Below are 26,133 nucleotides of genomic sequence, written 5' to 3'. Positions count from 1 at the left end.
TGTCTGACTGTGTGGGCCTCTGTCTGGTTACTGTGCTAGCTGTGTAACAGTTAATGGCGATGCTAGAAAAAGGGGTGAATAAGTTTAGGAAAGATAGAGCCAAAATGAGTGTAATGTAATAAAAAGGCAGAGAAAAGTGCAAACATCTAAATTCCACATCAGTATTTCTCTTTTCCACTCAGTGGCAGATCTTCCGTGGGAGCAGTGGCCGCCCCTGTGATCTGATTCGCCACCCCTTGTGCCCCCCAAAAAAAATTCCATTGGAAATTTACATTACTGAAACTCCGATTTCCGACGCTCCTGAATTCAACTTCGCTGTCTGACTGCACCTGAATGCACCAATGACGTTAGTTTGATCTTCTGATTGTATTTAGTTTGGATTTGAAGAAGACGAAGTTTCCTGATGCCGGAGAAGGAGACTAGCAGCTTTGTACCTTTGCGGTAAGAAGACTGTGGCCGTTTCTCAGTACCTAACTGTCCGTACTTGTGTTCTCACGTACTCATGAAACGTCATCATGGAGACCAGACTAGTGTGCACAGATATGAATCAGTAGACAGATCTATATCCATGGTTGCAGTGAACAGGAGGATATTATTTGAGGAAGTCAGACAGAGTCACACAGAAAAACATTAGATCTCACTGAAACGGGGCTACAGCTCTGTGTCTTGGACAGGATTCATTTTAAAAGCTACATGTGTGACGGTAATAATTCCTGCCAGAGCAGACCTCATTAGCACTTCCGCTAGATCGGCTAACTTCCGGTCACTCCATGGATGCTGTTGTCCGTAATGTAGCCAGAATATGGATTAATTTTTCATTTGGACTTGACAGAAACGAGAACAAAAATATTCAGAGCAAGTGGAGCAGAATTGTAGTAATTGTGGGCTGACTGATTTACTGATTATCAGTATTTTAGTTTTTACCGTTTTATGTTAATAAATCAATTTAAAAATGGCGCTACTTTGGCTCTGAACCTTTTATCTACCTGTGGTCTCACTGTCTTATGAAATGATTTGAGTAAAACTCCTTTAACTTAACATCTGTAAACAAAACACAAATATATGAACAAAGTTTTCTGTTAGAGTTTGTGTTCTTCTAAGTTTAACTCCAAGATTTTAAATACTTTCATTTACTGCAAATGAATATCTCCTCTAAATGTCTCACTAATAATCATTATCAGCCTTAAAAACCCACAAAACGCCCCTCTATACTCGACCACACTTAGTACAGTCCGGTTCCCCCTTCTATAAATCTGATTAGAATCTTTCACCTTCCTGTTTGTCAAAGTGGCCTTCTACCTGGACAGGTTTTGTTGGAGCTCGTGCAGCAAACATTTTGGGTAACTGCACTTTAATGTGGATGGATGACAATGAATTAGAGTCTTTTTAAATGAGATTGAGTTCAGATGTGTAGCCCTGTCATTAAATAGGAAATTATTTCTCAGAATTCACAGAGAAAAGTCTGAAATGTTTGCTAGGTTAGCGTCCCACATGTTCTTTGGCTCACAAAAGCTAACTCTGCAACTTCTGGATCTTTTGAGTTGCTTGTTGTTCAAATATCTTGCTAGAGGTGCTGAAGCTCAGAAAGTCTGAGATGTTTGTTCAAAATAAGCTCATTCTCAAGTCTTTTCTGAACTGTCCTCTTTTGTTCGAACTTTCCCTAAACTTAGGAGTTAATCACAAAACTTAGACAAAGACAAGAAAGAAAAATGCCAGTGGTGGTGTTTCCACTGCAGACATTTTGACATCAGAAAGGAGAAAGCACAGAAGTATTGTCTTGCTTCTGTAGCTGCTGGTTCACTGCCATGACTAACTGCAACTGGAACTACATTACCCATAATTCCACCTGCTGAGAAAAGTGATAAAATGCTCCCAACATGTAAACAGAGAAATAATTGAATTTTATTCCAGTTTCTGGTTTCAGACATATAGAAGAGGATTAACTCAACAGTGTAAATTATGACAATAAAATCTGATTAATAGGGTTTAAGATTTTGCACTTTTATATTTTAGCTTTTATCTCAAATTGTGGAGAAAATCTCCAATCTATTTCCACATTGCAGTTAATTCTCTTCCATTAACATCCAAGTGATTGTTGAACTTTACACTGAAAATGTGGAACACGTTGTCAGATCAGACACACTGGAGTAAGAAAAGGAACACACATTGCACAAACACATGCATGCGTCAACACAAACCAGCCAACCGAGATGTGCAGTTTCTCGTTCAGCTCTTTTGGTTCATTTCCAGGTTGTCTCCAGAACCTGGGAGTCATTTCAGGAACGGTACAGGAACATCTGTGCAGGTTTCCGAAGCAACGAACCTGCTTTTAGCATCAGCTGTACTGTATGTATCGCAGTCTCCAGTAAACACACAAGAAGATGGATGGATTTGCTGAGTTTTCAACAGTGTTTTTTGTGTTTTCGTAACTTATCTGAAGCTCTTTTCCAAACTGAATATGCGAGCAGATGTTGTCCACATCTTGCCAAAGGACTCTTCAGTGACCACATTAAATGTGTTGATGGAGAGACTGTGGGGGGGCATTAAACCTGTGACCACTGAGTGAGGCTTCTTCAAGGTTTTTGGACCTAAAAAATAAAAGCCTGTTTGGACAAACATAGACAGTTTGGTTGTGATTTAAGGGATTACAGTGCGACTAGTTACACATCATCAGGTAATACAAGGTACATTCTCCTGTAAACACTTTTTATACACGTAATAAAAAAAATACTCGTTCGAGCTCTGCTCCTGTAACAATGAGAAACATTCACAGAATATTTTAGCGGTAAAAGAAATTTCATTTTTTCACTGTTTCATTTTATTTAATTACTGCTCATTTCTTAAAGGTCTATTAGGATCTCTACTGCTCCTTTTCTAAAGAGTTTTTGCAATGTGTTTAATCTTGTTTATGTGAACAAACACTCTTTTGTAAATGTGACATTCATTTAAAAAAACAAAAGAAACCAAGAGAGAACCGTGGATCGGAGTGTTGAGTCCTTTGGTGGCTCAGTTTGCTACTGCACTCCTTCAGATGCTCTCATCGTCACTCATGTCCCAAATCTGATGAGAAAAACACAGAAAGAGACAAAAATTGAAATACTTTAAGAATTCAAACTGTAGTCATGATTAAGTCTCCAAAACAACAGCAATGTCGGTTTGACCAAAGAGTGTTTGAGGGCTTCAGAACAGGCTTCAGCTGAGTTTGCTCAAGTAGGTGGATAAAAACATCTGACATAACAGACTTCACAGCGGCCCAGAGGACTTTTCTTGTTAACATACCAAAGTTACGGATATTTTCAGTGCTCTCACCACAAGATATTGTACCTATAGGGTCTTCAGGGCTTCCTGACAAAACAACAATAGCAAGATATATTCAGTCGCGTTTTGCTGACAACCACATTTGGCATTTTCTTCATTCCATCTGAAAGCACACTACAGAACTTCTCTGTACTTTACAACTCTACAGAAAGCCTTGAAAGTGAACTTATTCCACGATCGAGCTGCAGTTTCACATTTTTCACAACTTTTTCCCCTTGTTGCAAAACTCTGACATGACAGCTGGTTAGTGACAATCATGGTCGGAACACCAGATTGATCATATCATGTCAGATACACCATCTGATTGATCCCAAATTGATTCTGCATCTTGATCCCAAACATACAGTCCTGTTAGCTGCTAGAGATGGTCTGGCTTCCATAAAGTCCTGATTTGAACATCATGGAATCAGTCAGAGTGTGTTTGTTTGTGAGACAAAAGGCATCAACAGACTGAAATCTTTGTGCGGTACTGTGTGTAGTTTTTGCATTTCTCTGCACAATGCACCGAGCCATGGAGACAATAAGAGCTCTGTTTAAAGTTGTTTTGACACAGTTGGCTTTACTTAAAGATCTATGCAGACAGACATTGAAAGGAGGCAAGAATTATCCAGTATAAAACCCAAAGCACCGAATATTACAGAGCAACAGGACTGTGACTGTGTTCTAGCTGAACTACACTACACAGACTGAAGAGACTTTACCAATGTTTGATATAGTTTAAAACACCAATGGAGACAAAAGGCCTGCAGCTCTCTGCCACATGCACCAAGTGTATAACAGCTTTGAAAACAATCACTCACGATCACTGCTACACACACGCATGCACGCACGAACCTCCTTTGCGACAGTGTGTCAGTAAACAAGGGCAGTCTTTTCATGGCAGCAGATTCTTCACATTCTCCCTCCGTAAGACGTAATTCACATACCTCTAACGCTGTCTGGAATGTGACACACACACATGGCTCTGCACGCACACACACACAATTTTGACACATACACGCTGCATTCCTCTGAATGAACTGCTTCACAACTCAAAGAGCAGAAATGTGACGTTCAGAGCAGCAACTAGAAACCAAATACGCTGCCAGAGGTTTGGGCTAAAAGTCTATGGAGAGGTAGAGAGTGAATGCACAACCCAACAAAACAAACATCCAAAGTTGTGTTTATTTTAATTATGGATTAATATGCACTTGTTTTCTCAGGTGTTGTTTTTCTTTTTTGGACTATGAAATATCAAAAAATAGGGACATTTCCCTCCTTTTTTTGAAAGGCCCAAGGTGAAGGTTTCAAGTGTTTTGTTTTTCCCAGCCTTCCAAAAACAAGATATTCAATTAACAATGATAAATAGAGAGAAAATTCAGCCAGCTGTCATATTTGGGGACCTTGTGCCAGACAGTGTTTGGCATTTATACTCAATAATTGACTTGCATGAGCAATTATCAGCAATTATCAGAACAGTTTCATATTAAAACAGTCTTGTTTGGATGATCAACTTATGAAATAACAGAATCAGCCCTGAACCAAAGTGACCATTAAGTATAAAACTGCTAATCCAATTATCAAGTTTACAAGGTTGAACTTGTAAGTGTGCATACAAAAGCAATTTAACAGTTATAGAGGATGACAAATGATATTTTTCCAGGAAACTCACTGAGAAAACAATCGCCAAATAACAGATCTACAAAATATCTGATTTTTCTTCCTAAATATTGAAATATTTTGTTTACATTTGCTTTAAGAAGCTTTAATTACACACATTGTTGTAGTAAGTGCTGTATGCTGAGGGTAAATGACTCCAAAGGAACAGAACATGGAGCAGGGTTAAGGCAGTAATGTTTCTGTCACTTGGGTTCAAAATATGTCCTCGACTGCACACACAGAAACTCTGAGGTAAATATACTGCAGATCCACATTTGGCAGGTTCATGTGAAACAATCAGTGGAACACATTAATCAAACGCAAACAGGAACTAACCTCACTGCACGTCAGCCTCATTAAAACAGAGACTGACAGAGATTGTGCTCTGGGATGATCATGGGAAAACATCTTTCACAGAAACGGGAACAAAACTGTGGACCAAAATCTTCACCGATGCATTTTGACTAAACACCTGAACTGAAATTTGAAAAAAGGTGCCTGAGAAGTGCAGCTGAAGGACTTCTACTTTGGTAGTATGACGTCTGAAAACGAACAAGGCTATTTCTGCACAAAAAAATTAAAAAATAAATGAAAAATATCATAAGGAAGTTGGACAATGGTACATTTAATTATCGATTAAAACAATACAGTACTATTTAACTGTTGTTGTTGAAGGACAAGCTAGAAATGAAAAATAAATTTGCTAAGTAAAGTGAAATAAGAATGTTAGTTCACTGAGTAAAGGCCAGCGTCCGCAAGGGCTTTTGGGATGTCTGCATACAGCTCACAAAGTGTTCGCACTGCAGACATGCTGACTCCAGGAAAACAAATGATGCCTAAAACAAATGCTCGTTATGGAAAAACTGGACGAGGAGATGCTCCATCTCTAAGAGCTGTAATTGAAGTAGTTCCTTCCAGACTTTTGAGGTGCTTTGATTTGCACAAGCCTTCCATCAATGGAGCCCAAACACAGTGGGAAGTTCTAAGTTCTCCAGAAATCCTGTGCTGTCCGTCCAATCTGTACTTAGATGCTATCTCCCATGTATAAAAGTCATACCCAGCCTTCCAGAACTATCTATGGCAGCCCCGTGTTTTCCTGTGTTTAATATGACGGGCAATGTGGTCATATGTCAGCCTTGAATTGGCCTGAAGTAAAGAGGCATAGCCTAGCATAGCATTTGGAACTGGGGAAACAGACGGCCTCAGTCAGGCTCTAAAAGATATCTCTAAAGGTTCATTGTAACATTCCATCTTATTTGTTTAACCTGTAAAGAAACAGAAAAGGAAAAAATAAACTGCAGCTTGTGGTTTCAGGAGAACTTCTGTGCTGAAAATATATCTGGAAGTGTTTATCCTTCAGGCCTCTGAACTAAAAGACTCTTTGACGGTAGAAGTGTACAGCCTGATCATCTTCTACGAGAGACAACCCAAATTTAGCATATGATCTGCATCGTTACATAAATAAATAACAGGCCTGCCCAAACTTCCTTTCTCAACATCAACTATGTCACGACGCCTGGGACACTTCATATGCTGGAGATGAAACTTCTTTTGTAAACAAAAGCTTGGCCGCATGAAGAACAGAGCAAACCAACATCCTGTAGGAAGCATCAAAGCAGCAGAGATAGGGTTCACCTCTACCCAGCCAGTCAGAATTTTTGGAATAAAACAAGAAAACAGGATGAAGCAATTTGTGAGTTGACAGGTTTTGTATTCAGGCAGCCATATGCACAACTCATCACATGATCATCTGAGTTCAACTTAATCTGTGGGGAGAACTTGTGAATCTTGATTCTGCCCCAGGAGATCGGCCACCCTGATAACTGTTATTCACCGAGGAATTAATACAGAATGCAACTGCCATCAAATGCGAATTTTGACTTTCTGTTTAAGGATAAACCAAACCAGACACAACATGTTACGTAATGAGGTATGAAGGCACTGGTAGAAATGTTTCTTTTGTACTTCGGACGGAGTCAAGCCAGTGGTTTCCTCCTGTTTCCTACAAGTTAAGCTCGGCTTACCACATTTTGTCTCCAGCTCTTAACACACAAACATGAGATTAGCTCTGATTTGCTCACTTTACCCTCAGACAAAGAGACACATATAATAAAGAACTGTACTTACAGTGGTATTTAATACTAATTCCAAAATGTCCATGTCAATGTTCTATCCTTAAGCTCCTTAAGGCCTAAAGGATGCAATTCCTAAGGAGAATATTCCGATCTTAAATAAGCATAATAAACCAGTTGTAAATATGCAGAACATCATAACCCAATCCAAAATGACACCATGTATCAGAGGCAGAACTACTCACAAATCTAAGCTTAAAATTGTGATATTTAATTTAAAAAACCCATTTATTCTAGGTGTCTCAATTAAAAACCTGATAAATAATAACCATTCGCTGTAGCCAGATTCTGTAAAAAAAGAAAAATTCAAGTCATTCCAGACTCAGATGCAAGTCATGAATAGAATTATTTTACTGTAATTCTTGTCACTTAAATAAACCATTCATCCATTAAGTATAGAAACAAAATGTAGGTGGTAAAATATCTATAGTATGTAGAGCCGGCTTTTTTTCCAGTACTGCTTTGGAAAAATGCAAATAATCAAGAAATTCACCTCTCAATTTCTTTTTCTTTGTTCGTTTTTTTTTTTTTTAATCTCGGACACTAATATTGTGAAACTGCACCAAAGATATTTCTCAGTTTGCTCCACTTCTAGTCATGATGGTGCTGTTTCCATAAAAGGTGCAGGACTTCAAACTGCAGTGCTAACACAACAACAGCGAAAAATGGGACACTGCGATCAACGGTTAAAAATGAAAACATTGAATTAAAGTTTCCTCTGAGCCACATTCTTCCATTTGATTTTTTCCACCGTCCAACTGAATCTATTTCAGCGGGGACATTTCAGTGCTGCTTTTGCTTTTTGACATACCTGCGTCAACAGGGAGGTAGCGGTTCAGAGGAAGAGGGTTGGGGGCTCGAGTGGCCAAAAGTGATTCGTGCCAGTAAAAGAAGTGGTCTAAGTTGTTCTGCAGCAGGCTAAGCTTTATAACAGTCTACTGTGTACACACTCAAACTTCAGCCTTGTTCTGGTGCTGCGTCTCTCGTCTTCAGGAGGCTTTTTTTTTTTCTTCAATAACTGAGAGTAGTTTCAGGGCAGTGTGGAGAATCAGGGACAAATTCATATCAAAGCTGGACGTTCTGCATTTCTGCTCCACTGCTGTTGGGGAGCAGCCATCAAAAGGACAGCAAGCAAAGAGGCCTTTGAAACGGAGCGACACTGGAGCCCCTTTCTGGACAGCTGCCATGCTGCACTGATGGCGTGTGTGTGTGTGTGTGTCTGTGTGAAATCTTTTGTGCAAAATGGAAAGGGGGTGGATGTGGGGGGTGAACGGGGGGGAGATGTGAAGGAGGGGAGAAACCTTATGTAACATGAATGGTTCCAGCGCACTGAGGCCAACAACTTTACTACACTCTTTCAGGAACGGCTGAATACTTGGGATGTTTCTCAACCGTTTGCCTCTGTTGCTGCAACGCATAAGCAGATTTCTGAGAAGCCAAGATCAAAATAAATCAGCTCTGTCCAATTAGGGAGCTTATTGATTTCACTAAGTCCTTTTATTCCAAGGCAATGAATAAAATGGGTCTGCATGCCAATGAAAATCAACAAATCTAAATGAGTGCAGAAACAATACGTCATTGAGAACTTTCCTATTCTTTAGAGTTTAAGGATTTGCTGCTTTTATATGTCATTGTTTATCTGTTGTTGACATTTACTGTTCCTCGAAACAGTCATTGTCCAATCACAGCTTAACAACCTGTCAACCTTTGGATGTTTGGAACATTAGCATTGGAGCATAAACCAAACTTTTGTCTTGTTTGTACCGAATATATCAGCAAAGTTGTTGCACAGGGTGACCCTAAAATGAACTTAGATTTCCTGAAGTCTTCCACATCAATCACCAGTGGGTGAGCGTGCTATTTTTTTTAAATTTTCATTTTATCTATTGCAAGAGACATGCAGCTTTGTCTTCTGTGTGACCATCCAGTGTTCCTCTTTTGAAATGGAAACATTAAGAAGTCAGCTGAAGATGGTGTTTTCAATAAATCCATGGAGGTTATGCTGGTTTAATTGATAGACAACATCTGATGGTGTCTATTCATGAAAAAACAAAACTCAATGGCAGCTAAAAAAAGAGGCCTACTAATGGTCAGCTACCTCTGTCTGAAATATAGGACACAGTGCTAAGTCTGTTACTGTTATCACTGTAAACGGCATTGCTGTGTGAGAACAGAAATCTTGTACGTCATAGCAACAGTAACTATGGGCAGCAGGACTTAGCAGTCAATGTGAATGTGACCTTGGCTTTTGGGAAACTGAATTCAGAGACTAAATGAATCAGAAAAATCACAAAGCTAATCAACAGTGAAACTACTGGTAGATGCAGCTCTAGCTTGCATTATATATTTTCTGACTCGCTGACCTCCCCACGACACACACCAACACACCATGACAGCACCTCAAAGGGATTGGCAGGAACACAATCGACGACGCATCTTTAACTTTGAAGCAGCCTTATCACTTCAAGACCTTGAGTCAGTGCAGGTTGAAAAAAACGGGTTTGTTGGATGTTTCATAAAGTCCAGCAGTAAGCTGCATGTAATCATTGTGTGAATGTGTTTGTAATCAGTTGGACTCCGGCTGATATGACAAGTATAATCCAGGCTAGTTGTTGAAACAAGGCTGGGATCTGATCTGATAGAGGAGGTTTTAGCTGGAGGCCAACGTTGGCAGAACCAAAGCCAACTCTCTGCTGCTGCTGATTACTGCTCCCCCACAAATACAACAACCAGCCTCAGCATGGGGGTCTTTAGCACTATTTACCACTCCGCAGGCTCGGGTCAAAGCAATGCTTATAGAAATGCAATGCCAGAAGCACAGTATTTGCAGTTTATGAAGAAGCAACTCTTCAGATCACCGATTTCATGGGCATGACTATTTTCAAGCAGATGGCTCAGGATTAGGACTCTGAATAGCGGACCTACTTACAGGAATACATCCTAAGTGCGGGTGGCCCCAGTGGGACTCCAGCATCTAAAGCCATTCAGCCAGGCAATACTACACAGCCACTGATGGGCTTTGCTATTAAACACACATCTGCTTTACATATTAGAACTGACACCAAAGCACAAAGCGCAAAGTCAAGCTTTCATCATGGAGACTGGCTCCATCTGATATGCAATTAGAGGACCACACAGAGTGATGTGGTTTATGGCTGCTGGATACAACAGGGACTGTGTGTTCCTGGTGGAGGAGGAAAAGTTAGGAAATCCAGTCGAACTGAACTTCTGTTTCATCCTTGTAATCTTGGGAGGTTTGTGAGTTTTTAAGAAGCTAAAGAAAGTGATTTGTGTCATTCCACAGAGTGTAGAGTGTAGTTTAATGAAGAAATGATGCAACTTAAAGCAATTTTGTCAGACATGGAAATGTTTACTTTCCTGTTTATTAGCTTAATGGCTTTAAGTAAATGCTTGATAAAGTCCCTCTCTGTTCAGGTTGATCAAACTCCTAAAAACTAATCTCTGTGTATCAAAGCTATATATTACAAAGTTTTTTTCTATAACAAAGTCCTCACCTCTCTGTCCTTGCTGCAGTTGGAGCACACCAGCTCACCCATGACTCGGCTCACACACTGTTAAATTTCTGTGCTACATAACGCTGTAATATGGGATCAGCCCAAATATTATATAATCTGGACAAAATAAACTAATGTGGACAGCTGGAAATGGTTTCTTAGGTTTGCTATGTATGAAACTCTGTGATCTGAGTCTGTGTTTTTGAGACGCTGCAGTTTCAAAGTGGAAATGCTTGGCTGTGGCTATGACTGCTTTTTTGTTTACTAATGATGTGTCTTTCAGCATACAAAAAACACCAGATGGACATTGTAACAAAGAGTTTGAATAGCCACAATACTCAGGGACAATTTTGCACTTAATGCCAGGTAGTGAGTTGAAAACTGCTTTCGTGTACAAATTTATAAAATTAGTAGGAACTCAATCTCCACATTCTTTGACATTGATGACATATTGGTGTTGAGATGTTATTCACTCCTGGGGCATTTAATTTTTGCCCACTGGAGAAAAAATGATGTCTATCTATATTTTAATTGGCCTCAATATTTTCCTCCTACGACCTGTCCAGGGTGTCCCCTGCCTTCGCCCGAGTCAGCTGAGATAGGCTACAGCACCCCCCGCGACCCTAGTGAGGATAAAGCGGTGTATAGAGGATGGATGGATGGATGGATTTTCCTCCTATCTGCTCTGTGTAAACACAACCTGCAGTTCAGTCAAAAAGTCACAGAATTTTTGTCACATGAATGTTGGTCACAGCTGAGTCACTTATGACTTCACGGTGGCACTCAAGAGAATATATATATTTTTTTGTTTTTACAGGCTCTGGTTAGAGAGTTTCCTGACCTGACAGATGAGTAGTTCAACAATCGTTGAAAAGTTCAAAATCCGAACATTCTCTCTGTGTGTTTACAGTATCTGGCTGATAAATGATGTAAGTTTGGTTACAACATGTCTTTCAAACTCCCTGATGTGTTTTGTGGTTCAGAGAATTAAAGAATGAAAATCTGGCTCCAGCCAGTGTTTTTTTTTTTTAAACTTATTTTGCAGTTGTAGTCCTAATTGAAGATGACTGAAGCCAGGAGAGGCTTGACATTTTCTCATCATTATTTATGGGAGAATTCTGCTGCCTCTTTATAAAGCAACCAATGACCAAAGTTGAAGTTGGGGCATTTAATTTCTATTGGTTTTTATGCCGGTATCTAAAGTGTGTTTAGTTGCTTATTCATTAGATCAATGGGCACATTTGTAATCACATTTACAGTACATATACTAATAAATGTCTTACAGGGGATTGATTCAACACTTTACTGAATTAAAAGATCGAAACTGTGCATTCTTAATATCACAAATTGCAGGTTGAGAGTTGTTTCTTTAGTTACTCAGGATTAATAATTTCCAAGAAACAATGCAGATGCTAATTGTTGTTGTTAAACATAGATGCATGATGATGTGTTAGACTAATACAGCAGGGATTTCATCTAAGGAACACTTAAGATTTGCCGTCTTAGCCTTGGAAGCTGCAGAAGCCCCAAGCTTTGTTAATTGATCTGACCAATCCACCAGCCCAGGGCAGACAGTTCAAACATCAAAAAGGGGTGGCAGCCATGAAAATTCTTGTTTCCCCTAACAAATGATTTAATATGTGTGTGCTGGGGAGGGGGTGGAATAGGATAGTAGAGGGAGCATTTGATGATTTATGGTAATGAGTGGGGGTGATTCTTCTTTAATCCCTCTCATAAGCCCCCCTGAGGCCATGCTTCACATCCAGGCGGGGGGAGAAAAGACCCACACAGTGATTTCTATGGTCAGAGGACATATGAACTTGTTGGAAAACCAATAAGAGATGAATATACGAGTGCGGAAACTTTACTGCTCACACAAAACAAGATCCTTTCTCCACTTTTCCCCACAAAGCTTCCATATTTCTTTTTCCTCTCTCCTCCTCGTCATTGCTGTCCCCTCTGCCGGCTGACCACAACCCACTCACCATGGAAACAATCACAATACCTAGAAAACACACTGGAAATTACCTAAACATGGACAACAATAGCAGGTGTCTGTTTGTGCTGACTTCATAATGCTAAAATGGTTTTCATGTCCACTCAACCATATGTGCAAAACCACTCACACAATGACAAGACACACAAACACGCCTACTGATAATAACACACACTCACAAACAAATGAGCTGTGGGCTGAGGCCGGTTGGCGTAAATAAATAATGCAGTTTGGGCGTAGCCTCTCTGAGGATTCAGTTTCCGGTATGGAGGAGAAGTCAGCTGTGAAATGGCAGCACTTTGAAGTACAAAAGACATGATAAGGTTCACAGTCACCTGAGGGGAGGCTGAGGGAATTATCTGGTTTTATCTGGAACCTGAGCTTTCAACTGGAAAAAAGAAAGAGAAAAACTTTTTTCCATGGCCTTTATAGTGTGTGCTTTGATTGTGAACCACTACGGCTGTGCTGCTGGGGATGCAGTGTCCGTTGTTTTAACAACCTGGATGATTCATCGACTTTTCACCGCGTTCTTATGGGTTAGCATTCGTGTGTTCTTGTGAATTTTCATTATCCTCAGAGTTTTTTTTTTCTAGCACCATTATCAGGTGAACATTTTCACACGTCTAATATTTATTACGTATAATGCTTCTTACTAAGCTGCTGTAAATCCACTGACATTCCCATCTGCCTCGGCTGCCCAGCGCGTTAGGTGCTAATTAGTAAATGCTAGCATGCCGACACGCTAATTAAGAAGTCAGACATGGTTGAACGCTAAACCTCAGCATGCTAGCATCGCCATTATTATTCTGAGCACATAAACATGCTGATATTTGCTTTTATTCCAAGACTTATGTACAATACCGTTGCAAGTAAAGATGGACAAGGAGCACTTTTTGGCTTTGTCCTGCTAATAAGACTTCATGTTCATGGCTCACTGGTGTGAAACTGAAAGGTGAAGCAGGCATACGGTCTGCATTAGGTACCAAACTGTCTTCCATTTCCTTTGACTGCGCTAGAAGGGCAGCACTGACATTTTGAGAGCGAAACATACATATATTTTATGGTGTTCTGCTAATTACCAAGACTAACAGTGACAGGCAGCAGGACAGAGCTGCCCGAGATGTCACCCATCTTGTGACACCCTGTCCAGCTGAGGCAGCACCTGTCACCGGGGAAGGAAGTGCTGCCTGCTAGGTGGAGAAATGCGGGAGGCTCGTCAGGGAAACTGCATGTGGCTCCGCAAGACAGCTAATCTCAGTGGTCCATTTGTGTCCCAGTATGTGTGCAGATGCTAGCTGTGTTAGGCGTCAAAGCTCAGCAGATTTACCCAATTACATAAGGTCTTGGCATCCTCTGTGTGCCCTTGCACTGCCATCTCTAGTGAGGCCTTAAAATACCACATCGTGTCTCAGACGTCTTCTCGGTTATTATTAAAATGTCTACTTTTATATTCCATCACCTGAAGCATAAGCGTTGAGGTTGTATGCTGAAAGAGAGGGTTCTGTGCAAAAGCGTGTGCACATATGGACAAGATCGTACATTTTGGTTATTTCTGAGGGAATAGGAAACAAAAATTACCCCCTACAGTGAACAGATGTTAACCCTTGCGTTGTCCTGTGGGTCAAACTGACCCGTTTTAAAGTTTGAAAATGTGAAAACAAAATATATTTTCAAAGTGAAAATTCTGATGTCCACATTTTCAGCCTTTTTAGGAAAGCTTTGAACATTTTTTGGGCGGAAAAAAAGAAATTTTAAAAATGTTTCTTTAGAACATTCACAAAAAAAATCCAGCAGATTTCGCTGGATTTTGTTGATATTTGAAGATACATATAATAATTTTGTATGTTTTTAGGATTTTTTGGGAAGATTTTTACACATTTTTTTGAAAATATTTACAAGAATTTTCTTGCCACATTTGGGGGATTTTTTTTTTTAAATAATTTTTTTTAAGGGAAACTTTTAAGGAATTATTGAAATTTTCTTTCTGAAGGTTTTGGCAAATTTTCAGAAATTTGGGGAATTTTTTTGCTGAATTTTTGGATTTTTTTTCAGACAAGGAAACAATATTTTTTGGTGCCCGTAAATGAGGACTACAGGAGGGTTAAGACACGATCTTTCAAGTCTTAGAACTTCCTTCGCTCATCAGACCTTAATTGACTCCACAAGTCTCGTAAGGCAGGTCAAGAATTTCCATTATAATTGTCAGCTGATGATAATTGCAGTGCTGATAAATTTTCTGACTCTTCAAACTTTTATTTGGAGAGGGCTCATCTAAGCCACCGACTGAGGATCTGAAAATGAAGCTAATTGATGCCTACAAAACACGGGGAGGCTATAAAAAGATATCAAAGCGTTTCAAGCTTGCAATTTCCACTGTCTGAAATGTCATTAAGAAATGTCAGTTAGGGAACCGTAGAAGTCAAGAAAACATCTGGAAGACTGAGAAAACTTTAATATAAAACTGAACCCCTGCTGGGCAGAAGTGCAGGCTGAAGCTTTTGAAACGGCCTTTGCAGTCCATTGACTTTCACATCACTGACAATCTGTGGGTACATCTTAAGTAGCTGTGCATGAAAGACAGCCAAAAGAATGTCAGAACTCAAAATGATGTAGATGGGGTGAAAATTCATTAATCAAGAACTGAGGGACTGGCTGATGGAAAACAAAGAATCATAACAATCTGGGTCCTAAAAATAGAGAATAATCTTTGTGTGCACAACAGGCTGGCAACAAGTCTATTAAAGGCCTCTATTTATTCTGTACCCCATCTATTCTGATGTATTATGACTTTGGCACAATTTATAGGAAAACAAGGCTGGAAATATAATTTGCTTAAATAAATACTCAGACTTAATCTTGGTCTGAGGACACAATGTGTCATGTTCCAGTAAAAAAGATCAACTAGGATTAAGAGTGTTAAACCTTGTTTTGTCTGAGTCTCTTCTTCCAGTAACACACTTAAATGATCTCTCTCAAACACACACACACACGTGTGCACATGCAACAAATCTGTGCAGACACTGGCTGATGAATGCATGAGCATTCCCACTTTCAGCAGAGAAAATGACCTCATGCGGCCCAACGTAACACCAACTGTTGCTGCAGCATGCTGCATTCCCAGCTACATTCCTGAATTCCCCTCAGACATTCCTGCGCAATGTGGCGGGAATCTGCAATGTGGTGGTTTCACCGGTTGAGAGACAGTTTAAAGTGGAGGGTAAAAGGTCAGGGAGATTCAGGGAAATAGAAGAGGCCATGACCTAAGTCTCAAAATCCTTAATCTCTCTTTATTTCCCCTCAAAGGTGAGATAGAACCAAGTAGGACACAGCAGAATGAGAGCAAAAATAGAGTATTTAGCTGTGATTTACAGATAACTCAAACATTAAATGAAAAATGAAGAAAGTAGTGCTGCCTACCACAAGCCACTAGGATAACTTCAGTGCAACCATAACTGCAGCTGTACGCATTTTCTGTTTTTCCAATAATATATTCAGATTTTTCCTTTAATTGGTCACTTGTTTGCATCCAAGTTTAAAATAAAGGAACAGTATATAAAACATAATAGCTCCTGTACATTTACAACGTTTAAGTCAAAATATTGGTGGGAAAGTTTACCACCTTCACACTTGTCCTGTGCAGACATTTAACTCTAGGTTTCTGGCTGGCACATTCAAACAACTGAAATCTGCCGAATCCAGTCTGCGCCTCTGAGAGTGGGTAAGGCTGCCTTGAGTTAAGCTCTTTGAAATTTAAGTTGTAAATGTGTTCTCGAAAAAGAAAATGAGCCTTTAATCCAAAACAAATCAGGCGATGGAGAAGACAGATAGATAAAAGCAGCTAATCTCATGTAAAATAGTATTTCAAAAAGTATACAACAGGGCATGATGGAGTAAAATAAGCAAAGTATAAAAAAAGCACAGACTTTAAAATGTAAATCAGAGCTCAACAAAGCATATCAATGATAACATAAACTAGATTTATAAATACTGGCAGTTAGAACACTGCAACCCTTTGCTATGTGAGAACTTATGTTGCAATAACGTCAAAGTCACATTAAGAAACAGTAAGCTTTGTTCTACAACCAAAAAAAAAATCAACTTTACTGAGAGTACAATCTTCCCATCGTGACTCTCTGTGGTTGTTCTTTGTACACTGCCTTCTCAGTCTTTATTTTCTACTCATTACCACTTGAGGCTACCCACAGCCACAGTGAAAACACACTACTGGAGGACTCTAAAGCTCCTAATGCCTTCTGTTTAATAAAGCGATGTCTCCAGGCAGCATATACAAGTCCACACAATAACCAGAGCTTTGGCTAATATTGCTTGGCAGTAAAAACACTCATTTGATAAAGTAGTTCCAGATGCCTTGGTGGATATAAGATGTTGGGGCGGCTGTCTGATCCAGATTTGAGGCTGTAGGTGTGTCCGATTTGGAAGTAGATGTAGTTTCTTAAAACTGGGAAGAGACGTTAGGATTGTTCAAACCTAAAAAACGGAGACATCCCACACAAAACAGCTCTTTCCACAGAGACTTTTTATATGTCTGGCCATTTAGAATGGGGCAGATACTGAAGACAGACACAGAAAATGATTATCACAACTGAATTCTCATGTTCATGGACTAATATGGAAATCAAAAGCTTGAAATTTTGCGAAATACTCAAAATTTGCCCCAGACAGGAGAAAACTTTGAGCATCTCAAAGTGCAGCTACTATATAATGGGTTATTAATGTGTGTTATCCTTGAGGAACAGTGCATGGGGGTCCTCGATTTGCGTCAGAGTTCCATTCCTACAGATCTATGCAAGTCGATTTCCACTCTAAGTCAGACCTCCGACGAAAAGCCGTTACGTGCATCACGATATCAATCAGTTCTTCGGAAAAGCCATGAATACCAATGAGTTTCATGCATGTATCTGTCGTTTTACAATCAGACAACAGAATATTGTTATGGACTGATGTTGGGGTTTCAATGTTTATCATTCAGTTCAACATTTAGCTAATGCCAGTGAACATGTCGTGTTTAGTCACCTCTAATTGACTCAGAGTCAGCAGTAGTGTGTGTCGAGCGAGAGAGAGCTGGGAACAACGGCCAATTCTGCAGCTAAGTTATAGGGGTTTTGTAGTTATTTTGGCGTTGGCTATGGTCCACAGCAGCCTAGGTGAAGGTCAATAAACGACCAGAGAAGGAGATAAAGTCTCACTCATTCATCATAAAGGGTCGCTACAATATGTTGCACTGTTTCTACAACGTGACTGATGCTTGTCAGGGTTTCGCCCTGTTCCGAGTATTTTATTATATCTAATTTCACTTCCATGGAGACGGTTTTCCTTTTCTTGTAAGCACTGTATCAGAAGACTCTGACTTACGCTTGGGAAGTACAATGAAGGGCAAAAAGTTAGCAAATGTCATCTGCTCCACTCGCCAACTAGTTCCTTGTAACCAGTTCTGACGTATCGATAAAACACCACAGGTCAATGGTAAACCGAGAACCCCTTGTGCTTATTTTAGACACTATTAGTTTTATGCTCCTCTTCCTGCCTCTGATTTTTGGAGTGAACAAGTGAAAGCCTCGATATATTACAAACTCCACGTAATGCAGCAGCCACATGGCACCTCACTGTCCTCTCTACGTCGACTAAAACTAACGCCAGAAAACTTCCTTCACTTTTTATGCCTCCCTCTGCTGCCGAATGTCTGGACTGAGATCACTCAGTTTTAGGTAGCTTCCCCCCTTCCCTGAATTTGAAATGATCATTTTGTGCTCTTCCATTTCCTGCAGCTATCCTCTGTGTTCTCTCTGGTGTCCTCATTGTTCCAGGCCTGCAGCTCTCAAGGGGGAACACAGTGAGCACCGTGTGTTATTGTGTGTGCATTAGTACACGTTCTATTCTGTGAGACTGGAGGCAGGAAGAGGAAAAAGGGACGGGTGGAGACAGGAAAAGGAGCGGAACCTGCTAACTTAACTTGCCCTCTCTGTAACACATGTCCGGAGCAATGGGTTAGATAAAAAACCGACCCACACACCCACATATTGTGCTAAAGCCAAAAGCAATGACGTTATGTGAATCATGAAGTGAGCCTGATTCTACATTGACTCTACAACCTGTACTTGTGGGAGTAGTGTAGCAGCTTCCACATAAACCTTGACAGTCTGAATTGAAATAAAAACAAAAAATACTGAATTTCTTCCTCCTTTAAACCCAATCCAGTACCAGAGTACAGGTAATTAATTTGGTATTTCATAAAGCAGTATTAATGTAGTTGGGAAGTCAGACTACACTCATTTAGTGCTAATAAAAATGCTAATACAATTCTGACCCAAGACTCTGAAAAACAGCATCATCGTTTGGAACACAGCTGCTGTTATTATTTTTTACAATTGTCCAAAAACAATCCCATGGGAAGTCCAAAACAACTTATGCAATAGCAAATCTCTCAATATTTTTGAAATTTTCTACCCTGTGTGTGGCTCTAAAACCTGAGCACATGGGAAAAACGGGTCTAAAAATACACTTTCATTAAAAAGTCATTAGTTTAACAGATGGCCATTGTATTTTTTAGCAAATGGTACTCAAACTGGAGTAAACAGTTGCTGGAGACTGTTTTCCAGCAGTGGATTAATACATATTTTGTGCTCTGTGAGTATTCACAGCAGTGGGATGGCGTGCGTTTGGACTTACTCCAAATATATGAGAATGAATGGACATTGTAATGAGAGAAGGTGTCATCTGGTCACTGGATGACCTTTTTTCACCTGCCAAATGTTGTCCAAATCAGGAACATCCTATCTGACAGTGACACTGAAAAACCAGCCTTTGCATTTGTCACTTCTGGGCGGGACTACTATAATTCCTGATTATCAGGATGTCCCAATAGCTCTCTGAAAAACTTCAAATGCTGTAGCCAGAGAGGTCACAGGAACTGGCATGAGAGAGATTATTATATTTTCCCATATTGTTGTCTCTCCATTGGATGCACAATAACTTTGTGTCTTCTCTCTCCTGATGTTTGGGTTTTGTCCTCTCTGCAGGCATCCGTGGCTCCGAAGCTACACATTTCTGATTTGCAGCTACTGGCCTTACCAGCTTTCCAGTGTTTATTGTTCACTTATTCGTTGTTTGTCTGACTCTAATCCACCTTTTACACTTTCTCCAACTGGTTGAAGCAGATGACTGCCCCCTGTGAGCTGAATATACACAAGGTGAAAGGGGAGTTTTTTTCTTCCCACTATTGCAAAAGAGCTTGCCTAAAAGGGAATCTATGGATTTGCTGGGTTTCTCTATTATATAATATAGTCAGGTCTGCTCGTTTTACTATGTGAAATGCCTTGAGCTGTGAATTGACACTATATAAATAAATCATTTGGGTATTTTTAATAGCATTTAGCCATCCATGGAGTTCTATGGCACAGACAAGTAATCTGTATCAAGCGTTAGCAGACAATACTGGTTCCTAGATTGAGGTTACTGTTGACTTTTGTCTTCTTGACAGTAAGAAAACAATCAAACTTATTGGCCAGCAGATTTAAAGGATAATTCCACCAATTTAGCACTGCACCTTAACACTGTCAGACATGTTTCCAACAGATCATCACTGACTGTTTATTTTCCTACATTCGTTTTCATTGCCAAAGCTCGGCCCCCACATTACCCATGAAGCAACTTGACTGAGATGGGCAACAGCACCCTGTTATCTTCACTTCTCACTTCTAACTCTTTTGTTCTAACACCTTCAGACCCACCTGACGCTGACTCATGTGCCACTGCTTGAGGCAGTTTTCCAGACTTCACACAGCTTTCTCTTCATCCCCGAAGGCTCTTCTCAGTACTGCAGTCGCCCTCCCCAACACTGGTAATCACACTTTGATGTGTAAAGTTGGTGGAGTTCCCCTTTAACTCGCACTGCTGCACATACCTGTATGGCAGGTTGTACATAACACGCATGTTGTATCCGCTTACGTCTGAACTCGACAAAATAGTTCATCATGATTCTTCGTTAAACATAATTACCAAGCACATACTTGGTATTTATTGTACTATAAATTAAAACGCTATCAGCTTGGCTAAGCCGTCGCGATGGGCAAATGTGATTCATCAGCTGAGAAAGGGTTGAACTTGAGCTTTTAATTTTGTGACATGACAGCAGTGTCTTCTATGATAGATACAAGCGACAGAGACACAAGTTGACAGACTAAAAAGGCCATTAAAAAAAGCAACTTTTACATTTTGTAGGCAGAAGGAAGGCAAGCGCGTGACACAAGGGAAAGGGTGAACGGCATAGGAAAGGGAAGATGACGCCTGAGAAGGGCAAAAGGTTGAAGATGGGAAAAGAACATCAGAGGGAAAGTGCAGCGCAACATGGCTGGAAGTGAAACTGGTCTGAAACTGGTTAAAAAGGGAAAAGAGGTGGCTTAGAGGAGCTCTCGGTGGGAACTGAGTTAGTGTCCAGGTCCCAGCTGAGGTCACGTCCTCTGGCTATGTTTTCGTAAACTCCTGAGTCGTAGGGTAATCAAACAAAGCACTGGCATTCTCAACACTCAGCCTAGATAAATTTTGGACCCAAATCTCACAACAGAGAAATGGCAAAAACCAGGAAATGATGCAGCATCCTCTTGTCTTTTTCCCTATTTATATCATTAGCTAATGAATGCTGGACATTTACTCCTCTTCCCTGCTTTTTATAGTCATTGCTTTAAGTCGGTCAGACACCACTGCCACCACCCCCACCTCCCCTTTCTCTCTCTTTTCTCTCACTCGTAAAGGCCAGCTACAACAACAAACGAGAGTCTCTCTCGGCTGGGTGTGGTGGCCTGTGGAGCAGCAGCTGGGTCCTGTTGTTTCTCCTGAGACACTGACAGACTGCTCGCCCTCGTTTTCAGGACAACTTCTCGTCCATGTCCTTAAATTTTCACAGAAAGTTTGCCATTTTGATTTCACATTACCAGAATTTTCTAGGCTTTCTAGGAACCGTGTTTATCTGTCTTTCCTTTAACTGTTCACCTATTTTCTTCAAATCAAACTCTTTTGTCTTTTAAGTGCAGCACTTAAACTTCTTTAAAAAAAAAAAAAATCAAACAACTGACATGTTCTTTCTCCCGAATCCTCTTTGCTGTAAAACTTTTGACTATTCTCTTTTTTTCCATTTGCCTTGGTCTACTTTTCTGTTTATTCTCTCACTTAATCTGTCACTCCCCATCTCCCACTTCCCTTCCCTCTTCCACTCTCCCTGTGAATCTCCCCCTCCCTGGTCCCCATTTCCCTCTGACACATTTCCTGTACAACAGAGGCTATCAACACATTAGTGAGTCATAGAAGCGTTTCATAATATCACAGCTTTATCATTCTTTTAAAAAAAACACATCAAAATGAGACAAAATTAGTTACATACTGAAACCTATGGCAGGCATGTACTTCTGAAACAAAACTTTTGCGAGTTATATACAAATGGTAATAGATGTAAATGTTTTTTCTCAGTTTAGCTAGGGCCGTAATAAGGGTGACACTATGTTTTGTGTCACAATTGCAGTAAAATATTAAATAATCCTTAACTAGTTTGAAAGCGCCGTTTAGTTTAGTTGTTCTGACAAGGCATTAGCATGTGCGTGTGGGTGCACAACCACTATATGCTCTAACCCTACCTAATGAACCGTTCTGAGCCTGCAACTAACCAAATGGCAATAACAGATCAACTTCAGAGGCAGAGTGTATGTTTGTGTGCAGCCAGTCCAGACCTGCCCTAGGTTTAATTAGAACTATGAGTCAAAGCCAACTGACGTGTGGTCAGAGCAGCAATCACACACTAGCAGGGCCCCACGGGCACATGCACAGACACAGGCACGCACATAGGCATGCAAACACATTCAGACAGCCTCGCACACATCCATACGCATCAAACAGCCTTTAGAATAATAATAATGATGAAATCAGAGCAGCTTTTTTTTCTGCCTCCGTTATTTTTAAAAGATGTCAGTTTTCAAAGGGAGATCAAACATGCTTCGAGATAACCAATCTTTAGGAAGCAACAAGCCCTAACACACACACACACACACACACACACACACACACACACACACACACACACACACACACACACACACACACACACACACACACACACACACACACACACACACACACACACACACACACACACACACACACACACACACACACACACACACACACACACACACACACACACACACACACACACAGTTCACAAGAGAAAAGAAGGCAAAGTGCCTAGCAAACCACACTCAAGGCAATCTTTTGATGTGATGCTAAGCACACTAGACAGTCAGAGTCTTTCATTACAGAGACTTCTTCATTCTGTGAATCAATCACTGACAACTTCTTTTTGTACAGAATGAGCCAAGCTTGATATTTTTAAAACTCCACAGATAACTATGCCAAAAAGATTTGAAAATCAAAAGAAATTACTGTCTATAGATTGATCAAAAGTGCCTTGGATGGGGAATAGCATGCATCTCTGAGCTTTTGGGCTGCATATTGACCATACCGGGAACAATGAGGCTTTATTGGCTACAGACAAAGGTTCAATCTTTACACATTCACTATGGGATGACTTACTGAATTCAGAGCTGTTTTTTTTCTTTTTCAACTTAACTGAAGTGTATTTTGCAAACACTTTTTCACTGGCGATTTAGGTCAGAGAAAATGCTGCCAGTCAAGCATTAGCTGGAGTGTTTCTGTGAGTGTGAAACAAAGAAAGAGGGGCACGAACACACACTTCAAACATAAACACAAACCTACATATACATACACATACAGTATCTACGTTGTGCATTATTTATTAGGCATTATTTCTGTTTGTGTGCATGTGTGTAATTATCTGAACCAGAGGCTCGATGTTATCAGTCCTTTCCATGTGCTGGACAGAACAGCATCGGGAGAAAAGATAAGAACTAGCATTGTGGCCAGATGTATTTGTGTGTGTCTGTGTGTCTGTGTGTGTGTGTTTCCTTTTCAAACCAGAGCTCCAGGGCAGATTACCTGGGACCAGCAAGGCAGGCCAGAATCAGGCTCTACAAGAATCAGACATGCACATGCAGCCCACACACACTGAGAGGCAGGGCCAGCTCTTATCTCTGTTTCCGATGCTGCTGGGGAGGTTTTCTATATTCCCCAATCCAGAACAAAGGAATAAACAGTCCTGCACTTCAGATTTGAGTTGCTACGCACAAGCAGGAGCTGGGCATGCCTTTACAAATGCAATGATAATACTTTTCAATAATTTAACCATGATTAACTCAACCTTTACTAAAAGATGAGATGTAAGAGTTGAGATAAGCTACCTTAGAAAGATAAAAAAAAAACCTTTAAGACTGTCACAAATGTGTTAGAAAGACTTCATATTTAGGCTGCTGAGTTTGGTTCTTTAGTCATCTTTTATTGCATGCATCTGCTCAGCAGAAAGGCGTAAATACATCAAGTGAATGTGAGCTTGTGGAGTCTTAAACAGCAGAGCATTATCCAACACAATGTGTGCTTCATCTACTGGTAACATTCACTTCCCGAGGTTTCAGTGGAATGATTCATTACTTCCCCAGCAGTTTATAGAAGGATACAGGTGCCACACTTGACCTCTGAAAGAAAGTCCATCAGGTGACCGTCTATCAAATTCAGCACTGATCCCTATAAAGTTATAATTCTGGGAAAAGGCATTTTAATTTGTTTAAAATCTTCTTAACCACTCACCCTAAAAGACTAAATTGTCTAACAATGTTGTCTATTACCAGATGTAGCTGCCAGGAAGATGAGATTATTGTTTACTATGCTACCTTCAATACAATACTCTCTTCACTCGCAGTGCAACGCAGTGGTTTGTCCAAAAAAGCAGTTACATGGCAAAGAGTTGAAACAGACTTAACTTTTGCTGCGATGAGACATCATCGAGCCAAGATTGCAGCATTATAACTTTCTAGAGTTGTAAAACCCTACCTCATTGTAATCTGAACTCTTGCCCAGTGTTTTGGTGTCTGATCAGCAACACTTCTACAATTTCATTCAGCAGACATTTTATCCAAAGCGATGTACGTCTGAGAGTAGAAACAACACAAGCAAGGATCTAGTCAGGAGAAACATCCTGGATAAGAGCCACAAAACAAGTTCAAGTGTGAGCCTTTAAGCCTTGAAAATCACCTGTTTATCTAGCTACCAGTAGCTGTACCTGAAACAACACACCCCATCATCTAAGGTCTGGCCTGTTTTCTAACACAAAACTGTGCAGAACACACATGGTGAAAATTTCATCACTCGTAAATATACTACAAAAATAAGCGTCGTCTACCATGTTGTTTGCTCAATAAAAAACTAAAGACAGAATTCAGTTTTTCTTAATTCAAAAGGACTGTTTTTAGCAAGGTAAATATGAATTAATTTCAATGCATCACTTAAACAGGAAAATACTGGCAATAAAAATATTTGTAAAACTCAGTAAAATTAATTCAATCTACATTAAAGAAGGCATTTTAAAATCTGCATGCTTTACATATACTTAAAAGGACAGATATGAGTAGACCGTTGTGGAACATCACCTAAAACCCAGATGATTAAATCAAGTTACAGTAATTTCATTATTTGAACTGCAAGGTGAACCGTAGGGTATTTGCTTTTATGTAAAATTAGAAACTGTTGAGGGTTATGAGCCCCACAACAGAAACTCAATGCAACAAATGTCACATGTTTAATTTTAATGACAGACTCAATCCTCTTCAGCATGGAGGATGGAGGGATGTTCTGTCATTCCTTAGAGACATTATTCTTTAGCTGTTCTTTGTTGTAGGGGTCGTGTTGTTCTACCTTTCTCTTTCAAATACCTCAAATGCGCTATACTGGATTCAAGTCAGACGACTTACTTGGCCAGGTCCTAGTTTTACCTTTTTCTAATTTAGAAACTCTTGTGTGGTTTTGGCTTTGGATCATTGTCTGGCTCAAATATTCCCGCTTCTGCTTCCAGAGACTAGAATTCATCTTGTCAGCCAGTATTTAGGTAAATGAACAGGGATTCATTTATAAATGTCACCTCCCCAACTTCTTTTGCACTCTTGCAGCCCAATATCATCACACTCCCACTGCTATGCTTCACTGTCAGGATGATGCATTCACTGTAGTTCCGTTCACGCTCACAACAAGCATGCTAGACCCTGTTTGAACAGAAAAAACTGAACTCATTTGATCAAAGAATGAGCTCTTAACATTCATCAGGCTTCTTTTCATGTTTTTTTGTTGTGCAAAAGTTTAATCTGGCAGTTTTGTCCTAGAGAGCAAGCAAGGGTGTATTTCATGGTTACAAAGGGTGACATTATGAAATGTCTTTCACAGCTGTCACAGAAGCATCAGTTTCCACTGATAAAACCAAGTCTGAAGCATTTGCTGCTGCTTCACACTGTTTTCAGACCTACATTATGCATGTTTACAAATCCTCTGGCATTTCTTTTTGAGCTGTGCTCCAGACAAGCAGATAGACTCCGCCCATAGGTCCAAAACTAAGAAAGTTCTGATGTTT

At 40.1% G+C, this 26,133-nt stretch overlaps 1 protein-coding gene across 1 annotated transcript in view; it reads right to left on the bottom strand.

The window, feature by feature from the left end:
- Positions 1-1,880: 1,880 nt before the first annotated feature.
- The window catches only part of atg7 (ATG7 autophagy related 7 homolog (S. cerevisiae)), a 71,407-nt gene continuing 47,154 nt past the window's right edge, over positions 1,881-26,133 (bottom strand). Inside the window, 1 exon segment of the mRNA XM_051948185.1 lies at positions 1,881-3,060. Within this exon segment, the coding sequence (XP_051804145.1) occupies positions 3,028-3,060 (33 nt within the window). The 3' untranslated portion in view covers positions 1,881-3,027.

The sequence above is a fragment of the Acanthochromis polyacanthus genome, chromosome 5, assembly GCF_021347895.1.
Source record: "Acanthochromis polyacanthus isolate Apoly-LR-REF ecotype Palm Island chromosome 5, KAUST_Apoly_ChrSc, whole genome shotgun sequence".
NCBI classification, from domain to species: Eukaryota; Metazoa; Chordata; class Actinopteri; family Pomacentridae; genus Acanthochromis; species Acanthochromis polyacanthus.
The sequence above is the reverse complement of the archived record's forward strand: the minus strand, read 5'-3'. Positions and strand labels throughout refer to the sequence as shown.